Source organism: Gorilla gorilla, chromosome 16, assembly GCF_029281585.2.
Source record: "Gorilla gorilla gorilla isolate KB3781 chromosome 16, NHGRI_mGorGor1-v2.1_pri, whole genome shotgun sequence".
NCBI lineage: Eukaryota > Metazoa > Chordata > Mammalia > Primates > Hominidae > Gorilla > Gorilla gorilla.
Window position 1 is genome coordinate 69,548,650 of NC_073240.2, and position 8,507 is coordinate 69,557,156.

The 8,507-nt window shown below is 47.7% G+C and overlaps 1 protein-coding gene across 6 annotated transcripts in view; it reads left to right on the top strand.

The window, feature by feature from the left end:
• CORO2B (coronin 2B) overlaps positions 1 to 8,507 on the top strand; it is a 215,245-nt gene that overhangs the window by 204,009 nt on the left and 2,729 nt on the right. For all 6 annotated transcript variants that reach the window (XM_063698656.1, XM_063698655.1, XM_063698657.1 and 3 more), the window contains 3 exons: positions 2,105 to 2,217; positions 2,551 to 2,641; positions 2,820 to 2,959. In XM_063698656.1, coding sequence (XP_063554726.1) covers positions 2,105 to 2,217; positions 2,551 to 2,641; positions 2,820 to 2,959 — 344 coding nt within the window. The remainder of the gene's footprint in view (positions 1 to 2,104; positions 2,218 to 2,550; positions 2,642 to 2,819; positions 2,960 to 8,507) is intronic.

Sequence of the window (8,507 nt, forward strand, 5' to 3'; positions counted from 1 at the left end):
AGAGTCAAATGGTGTGCTAGAACAGAAAATGACTGGGGGCTACTTTACCCCGGTGGTCAGGGAAGGCCTCTCTGTGATGATGATGTTTTAAGTTGAGCTCTGAAAGATGGGAAGGAGAAAGAGCAGTCCCAGCAGGGGGAATGGTTAGTGCAAAGGCTCTGTGGCCAGAATGAGCCTGGCATGTTCTAGGAGCAGAAGGGAGGTCAGTGTGGCTGAGCATGGTGTAGACTCTGTGATGTAGCAGGAGATGGGGGGAGGATGTTAGGAGACCGTCGGAGAGGGGGGCAGGGGCTGAATCCATGAGATGCATTAGCCTGGGAAAGAAGTTTGCATTTGATAAGGAAATCATTATGGGGAGGGTTCTTTTTCTTGAGTGGGACATGAGACAACATGATGGGATCCGAAATGTTAGTTAAGATTGCTCTGGCAGCCAGGTGTGGTGGCTCAAGCCTGTAATCCTAGCAGTTTGGGAGGCCGAGGCAGGTGGATCACCTGAGGTCAGGAGTTCGAGACCAGTCTGGCCAATATGGTGAAACCCTGTCTCTAAACCCTGTCACCAAAAATACAAAAAGTACCTGGGTGTGGTGATACACCCCTGTAATCCCAGCTACTTGGGAGGCTAAGGCAGGAGAATCGCTTGAACCTGGGAGGCAGAGGTTGCAGTGAGCTAAGATCACACCACTGCACTCCAACCTGGGCAACAGAGCCAGACTCTGTCAAAAAAAAAAAAAAAAAAAGATTTCTCTGGCTTCAGTAGAGAGAATGGATTTGGGAGGGGCAGGAGGAAGACAGGGAAACCAGTTAGGAAGAAGTTGCAGACTTTTAGGCAAGAGAGAATAATAGGTGGGGAGAAGGAAGACGGGGAGAACAGGATGAATCCAGATGTTTAGAAAGTAATGTCAGCAGGACTTGCTAAGGTATCGGATATGGAGGGGTGGAGAGGAAAGAAGCAGGAAGGACTCAGAATGACTCACTTCATCCTCATCCTCATCCTCCTCACCTGTGACCACTATTGAGCATTTGCTGTGATGTAGGTACTTCTTGTAGACTCAGAAAAGTTAAGCAACTCACCTGAGGCAGGTCTTATCTGCTAAGTAGCAGAAGAAGAACTCAGACCGAATCTGCTGGCTCTTAATCCCATTTGGGAAACCATTTCACCCCTTACCTCCAGCTGCTGGAATTCCTTTATGTGGAAGAGCAGGCTTCCAGCCCAGAGGAGGAGAGGCAGAGCCTTAACTCATATTCACAATACAGGGAAAGAAATGAATGTGGTCTGTGCTCGTCACGGTGCCAGGCAGTTAATGAGTGTCTTGGAACATATTCTGCTGATCACCTCAGGTAGGGCCACTGTTGTCCTCCTCGAACCAGCCAAGGAACTGGAAGCTCAGAGAGTTGTGACTTGCCAAAGGACTCCTAGATGGAAAGGGGGCAGAGTCAGGATTCAAACACCGTTGGTCCACCCCTAGATAGAGCTGTGCTCCTAGCACCACACTGCCCCTCGTCCCCATGATAGATGTTCAGCAGAGGCAGCTGTTAGGGACATGTGGTAAGTGAACCCACACAGGAAACATGTGCACACATTGTTGGTTCTAGGAGACATAGAACAGAACAGCAATCTTAGGCTGCATCCAGACCTCTGGGTGTATGGGGAATGGCCTCTCCCTCCTTTCTCTCTCAGGACTGGAGACACAGGAGGCTTAGGGATGACTGTTCATTTCAGAGGGTAATGGGCTCTGTGGCCCTGCCCCTGCTGTGCTCTGTGACCTTGGGTAACCCCTTGCCCTCTGACCCTCTCTGGACCCTCATCTAGAAAAGGAGTGGGCTAGATTCAAATGTTTCTGCAGTTTCTTCCAATTCTAAAGGGTCCAATTCTAAAGCACGCACTGTGGTGAGGCAGGTCTGGCCCAAGGAGCTTGAGAAGTGACCACCCAGAGACAGAGACTGATTGAAGGTGCCCCGGTCCACCCCCTGCCGTCTGCATGGGCCGTTGCCTCCAAACCTAAGTACATTCCTCAGCCTTTCCCCTGGCCCAGAACATCATGGGGTGATATCACTGAGACACAGTTTCTGGGACCCCATGGAGCCACATGTGTGCCTGTTACAGGGGTCATGCCCAAGCACGGGCTGGATGTGTCAGCCTGCGAGGTGTTCCGCTTCTACAAGCTGGTGACTCTCAAGGGCCTGATCGAGCCCATCTCCATGATCGTGCCCCGGAGGGTAAGTGGGGCTGGGCTGGGCTCCAGGAGGGGGGCCTGCATCACCTCTTAGCCTGCTCACCACTGACCATGACCCTGGAGAAACCCAGGTGAGAGATGTGCTGTGGACTGGGGTCTTCAAACCTAATTTGGGGTGAGGGGCATTCTCAGATGGGGACAGTTGGGTTTGCTCATGAGTGCAGTCAGGTAGTTCCAGGAGGGAGACACAGTGCAAAGGCATAGAGGCAGGAGAGCAGGTAGCGTGATTGGAGATCAGTAAGAAGAGTCTGACTGAAGAGTAGGGGCTTTCCCAGCAGCCCCCCATGTGTCCTCTCTTCTGCTCCTCCCACTGTAGTCAGATTCCTACCAGGAAGACATTTACCCAATGACACCAGGCACGGAGCCAGCACTGACCCCGGATGAATGGCTGGGAGGCATCAACCGAGGTACCACAGCGGGGGGCTCCACAGAGCACAGGCGGCTGCAGCCTTTGCCTTCAGCGCAGCTCACCCCAGTTCTCCTTGTCTGTCCCCCTGTTTGAACTTCCCTCCCACCCAGCCTGCTGGACCATCACCTGACAGTCCATGGGATCGTCAGTGAGAGCGTTTCCCTTGCCTTCTTTAGATCCCGTGCTGATGTCTTTGAAAGAAGGCTATAAGAAGTCCTCAAAAATGGTATTTAAGGCTCCCATCAAAGAAAAGAAGAGTGTTGTGGTCAACGGAATAGATTTATTAGAAAATGTCCCACCCAGGACAGAGAATGAGGTAAGGAATGTAAGTTATTACCTCCACAGGCCCTGGAAGAGCAAGACCTTTACATTTCAATTATGGGCTTCAGGCCTTTAAGCCAGTTCCATTCTGAGACATTTTTCTTTCTGTGACAAATGCCATAAGTAGCCTGATGTTGGCTTCTGATGCTTCTCACCCCAATAAATAGAAGCTGGGATGTCTGGAGATATTGGTTCCCCACACCACCCCCACACCTCAAATTCACTAACCCACAGTTATGCATCTCCTCATGAACTCATTTCAGAACGTTGCTGTCATTTGGAGTTCCAGGAGTTATAAATTCCTGACTAACAGGGGCAAGCCTGGCCTCATGTATCACAGCCCTGCCTCCCTCGCTGGCGTTGCAGCAGTGCTGGAGTCTGACACTTCCAGTCTTTGTGGAAGAGACTGGGTGTTTATGAAGGTGCTCTCCGTACCACTTGGAATGGGAGCAAGCTCTTTTGGGGCAGCTCGGCTGGGCCTTGTCCATGTCCCCCAGCGGTATTTCCTTCCAGCCCGCACCCCCATTCCCTGATGCCAACATGGTTTAGCTCAGCTGGGATTCACAGGATGCCTACTGTGTGCCAGACATAAGGCCTGATACAACTGAAATGGAGATGGCTGCATGACCCCACCTACATTTGAATCCTGGCTCTGCCATTTCCTGGCTGTGACTGAGCAAGTCTACTGACCTTTATAAGTCCATTTCCTTGTGGTAAAATAGGGATATGGAAAGCTGTGAGCATTAAAGGGATAATTCATAAGTGTCTAGCACTCTTCCTGGCTCATATTAAGTGCTCAGAGAAAAAGGTCACCTGTATTAGCTATCTACTGCTGTGTAACAAATTACCCTAGAACTTAATGGCCTAAACCCACAAATGCTTATTAGCTCACAGTTTCTTTGCATGCCCGTGGCTGAAGGTCTCTCATGAGGGTACAGTTACACTGTCCACTGGGGCTGGAATCACATCTGAAGGCTCAGCTTCCAAGTTCACTCTTGTGGTTGCTGCTAGGACTCATGTCCTCAGGGGCTATTGGAGTGAGGACCTCAGTTTCTCCTTGGACTGTTGGCCAGAGCTTCCCTTAGGTCCCTGCCATGTGGACTCCTCCATAAGGCAGCTCACAACAGGGTATGTGAGCAGAAGAGCAAGAGAGGGCACCCAAGATGGAAGCTACAGTCTTTCTGTCACCTAATCTTGGAAATGGTATCCCACCACTTCTGCCCTATTCTGTTCATTTGAAGCAAGCTATTAGGGCCAGCCCATGCTTGAGGAGAGGGGATAAAATGGGAGCCATCTTAAACTAGACACTGTCTATACCACCAACTTATGCTATCACTATTTTTTGTTTTGAGATAGAGTCTCACTCTGTTGCCCAGGCTGGAGCTCAGTGGCACAATCTCAGCTCACTGCAACCTATGCAGGTTCAAGCGATTGTCCTGCCCTAGCCTCCCGAGTAGCTGGGATTACAGGTGTGCACCACCACACCCAGCTAATTTTTGTATTTTTGGTAGAGACAGGGTTTCACCATGTTTGCCAGGCTGGTCTAGAACTCCTGACCTTAGGTGATCCACCTGCCTCGGCCTCCCAAAGTGCTGGGATTACAGATGTGAGCCACCACACCTGGCCCGCTATCACTATTATTAATAAAAATAAGACCCTTCTTGACCTCTGGGACCTCACAGTCTTAAGGGGGAGATTGGCAGGTAACTTGATAATTGCCATAAAATATGCTTGTATGCCATTGTAGAGGGATATTCAGGGCTAGATGAAATGATGGGATAAATGGGATTTGCTTTAAAATAACCCCTGAGGAAAGTGGTGCAGTGGAGGTGGGTGGCAGTAGAGGCGAAGTAAGAATGGTCACACGGGCTGGGCGCCGTAGCTCATGCCTGTAATCCCAGCACTTTGAGAGGCCAAGGCGGGTGGATCACCTGAGGTCAGGAGTTTGAGACCAGCCTGGTCAACATGGTGAAACCCTGTCTCTACTAAAAATACAAAAATTAGCCAGGCGTGGTGGTGCGCACCTGTAATCCCAGCTGCTCAAGTGGCTGAGGCAGGAGAATCACTTGAACCCAGGAGGCAGAGACTAAAGCTGAGTGATGGGTACTTGGGGGTTCATGGTGCTATACTTTCTATTAATATAGATATATAACATTTTTCATTTAAAAATTTGTTAAGTGTTTTATTGTATTTATTTATTTATTTATTTATTTATTTATGTTTTAGAGAGTCCTGCCCTGTCTCCCAGACTGCAGTGCTGTGGCACGATCATAGCTCAGTATAACCTCAATCTCCGAGGCTCAAGCAATAATCCCACCTTAGACTTCTGAGTAGCTGGGACTAGCGGCGTGTACCACCATACCCAACTAATCTGTTTTTAAACATTTTTGTAGAGACAGGGTCTTACTATATTGCACAGGCTGGTCTTAAACTCCTGGGCTCAAACAATCCTCCCACTTTCGCCTCCCAATGTGCTGGGATTACAGTCATGAGACACTGCGCCCAGCTATTTTCTTGTTTTTAAAAGAACTCTACTCTTTGAAGATAGAGACACAGGGGTCATTGTGATAGCCCAGGAGGGCAATAACAAGGGCCTGAGCTCAGTTCTGGCACTGGGTCTGGAGAAGGCAGGGTTGAATAGTAGTTAAATCAAGCAATATTTCACTGTAGACTTGCCTATGGAATCAGAACTGAGAACCAGCAGGAAAAGCTTAAAGGGTCTCAGAGCAGACAAAACAGATGCCACAATCTACACCAAAGTTGTGCATCTTCCTCACTGGGAAGAAGCTTTCTCAAAGCCTGCTGACTCTGTCTTTATCCACAGTTTTAATCATCACAGCAGTTCGGAAGCAGCCAATTAGAAAGTGGGGCTGTCAAAGGTGGACACATTGATCTAAGTGTGAGGAAACAACTGACAGCTTGATGCAAGGGAAAAGTCCTACGATTGTACAACTCAGGAACTTTACTAAAAATCGCTGAATTGTAAGCTTAAAATGAGTGACTTTTATGGTGCGTGAATTACACCTCTCTAAAGCGGTTTTTTTTTGACAAAAGTGGACCAAAAAACAATGCAAAGAAATTTTGAGAACTTGGAAGACACAAGAGTGTGTAGAGTCATTTAGTGCAAAGGCAAATAGCATGTCATCCCTCTCAACAGATGTAACTGGGACTGGTGGTTTGTTAGTTAACAAAAAATATATTTTTAAGTTAGTTAAAGGAGGCAATCATGGCTGGGCACGGTGGCTCACGACTATAATCCCAGCACTTTGAGAGGCTGAGGTGGGCGGATTGCCTGAGGTTAAGAGTTCAAGACCAGCCTGACCAACATGGTGAAACCCTGTCTCTACTAAAAATACAAAATTAGCCAGGTGTGGTGGCGCACGCCTGTAATCCCAGCTACTCGGGAGGCTGAGGCAGGAGAATCACTTGAACCCAGGAGGTGGAGGTTGCAGTGAGTGGATATTGCACCATTGCACTCCAGCCTGGGCAACAAGAGTGAAACTCCGTCTCAAAAAAACAAAAACAAAAGGAGAGAATCATAAAAATGATACATACATTCTTTTTTTTCTTTTTTTTTTTTTTTTTTTTTAGACAGAGTCTTGCTCTGTCACCCAGGCTGGGGTACAATGGCACAATCTTGACCCACTGCAACCTCCACCTCCTGGGTTCAAGCAATTCTCCTGCCTTAGCCTCCCAAGTAGCTGGGACTACAGGTACCTACCACCATGCCTGGCTAATTTTTGCATTTTTAGTAGAGACAGGGTTTCACCATGTTGGCCAGGCTGGTCTTGAACTCCTGACCTCAGGTGATCCACCTGCCTCAGCCTCCCAAAGTGTTGGGCTTACAGGTGTGAGCCACGGTGCCCAGCCAATAGGTACATTTGGTTTTTTTGTTGTTGTTGTTTTGTTTTGTTTTGTTTTGAGATGGAGTCTCACTTTGTCTCCCAGGCTGGAGTGCAGTGGCATGATCTCGGCTCACTCGGCTCACTCGGCAACCTCCACCTCCCGGGTTCAAGCAATTCTTTGCTTCAGCCTCCCGAGTAGCTGGGATTACAGGCACCTGCCACCACACCTGGCTAATTTTTATATTTTTAGTAGAGATGGGGTTTCACCATCTTGGCCAGGCTGATCTTGAACTCTTGACCTCGTGATCCACCCACCTCGGCCTCCTAAAGTACTGGATTACAGGCATGAGCCACCGTGCCCAGCCAATACCTTCTTTAAACCATTTATTTTTGTTTTAAACATAAAACATGCGAGGTGCAGTGGCACCCCTCTAGTCCCAGCTACTCAGGAGGCTCAGGTGGGAAGATCGCTTGAGCCCAGGAGTTTGAGTCCAGCCTGGGCAACATGGCAAGACTCTATCCCTAAAAAATAAAAGTAGGCCGGGGTGGTGGCTCACACCTGTAATCCCAGCACCTTGGGAGGCGGAGGAGGGTGGATCACTTGAGGCCGGGAGTTCAAGACCAGCCCGGCCAACATGGTGAAACCCCGTCTCTACTAAAAATACAAAAATTAGCCGGGCATGGTGGCACACACCTGTAATCCCAGCTACTCCAGAGGCTGAAGCAGAAGAATCCCTTGAACCCGGGAAGCGGAGGTTGCAGTGAGCCAAGATCGCACCACTGCACTCCAGTCTGGGTGATGGAGCAAGACTCTGTCTCAAAAACAAACAAATAAATAAATAATAAAAATAAAACATATACATTCATTTAGCATATTTTGATGCAGGACCAGGACCTTTTCTTCAAGGAGGCCCTCCCTGGTTGGAATCTGCCATGTCTTTCACACAAATCACACCTTAACTCCCATTTCCAGTTTCCATTTCTTTTAGGTAGAAAAATAATTTAAAGTTCATCTGAAAGCAAAGTCCTAGTTTTTACAATGTTTTCTCTCATCTTTTTTTGAGACACTGAGGTATAATTTGCCTATGGTAAAATTCATCCTCTGTAGTGTATCGGTTTAAGGGTTTTGACAAACACACACAGTCATGCAGCCACCATCAGCCAAGATATAGAATATTCTCCAGTCTTTTAGGGCTAGATCTTCCACACCCAATTCGGCCGCAATTTTTTTAGCATCACCTTTATCAAGATTTTCTAAAGCATTTAATTAAGTTTTTATAGAAACAACAACTCTCTTTTTGTGCTCATTTCATCAATTTATATTATATTTCATTAAATTATGCAATTACAATAACAAATGTAATTCACACCAGAAAGTTTGAGACCAAACACAATTGACTGTGGGTAACATTCAACTCAGGTGTGCAGGAGCCTCAAGGAGCCTGCTGCCTTCCAGGGCTCTGCGTTTTGTGGACATCTGTCAATATGCTTTACAGGAGAAATGGAGGCGGGTTAAGCTAGAGAGTCATTGGGGTGAAGATCTGCCAGGATAGCTGTACAGGAATCTCTGACCAGTGCAAACTTTGGTATTCTTGTCATAGTTCCTCATCAGTAGGAAAAAAGCTAGATTCCATTCTGTATCCTCAGCCTCCTTAAGAAGAGAAGGATACAAAGCATTTTAGAAAGTTCTAAATTAGC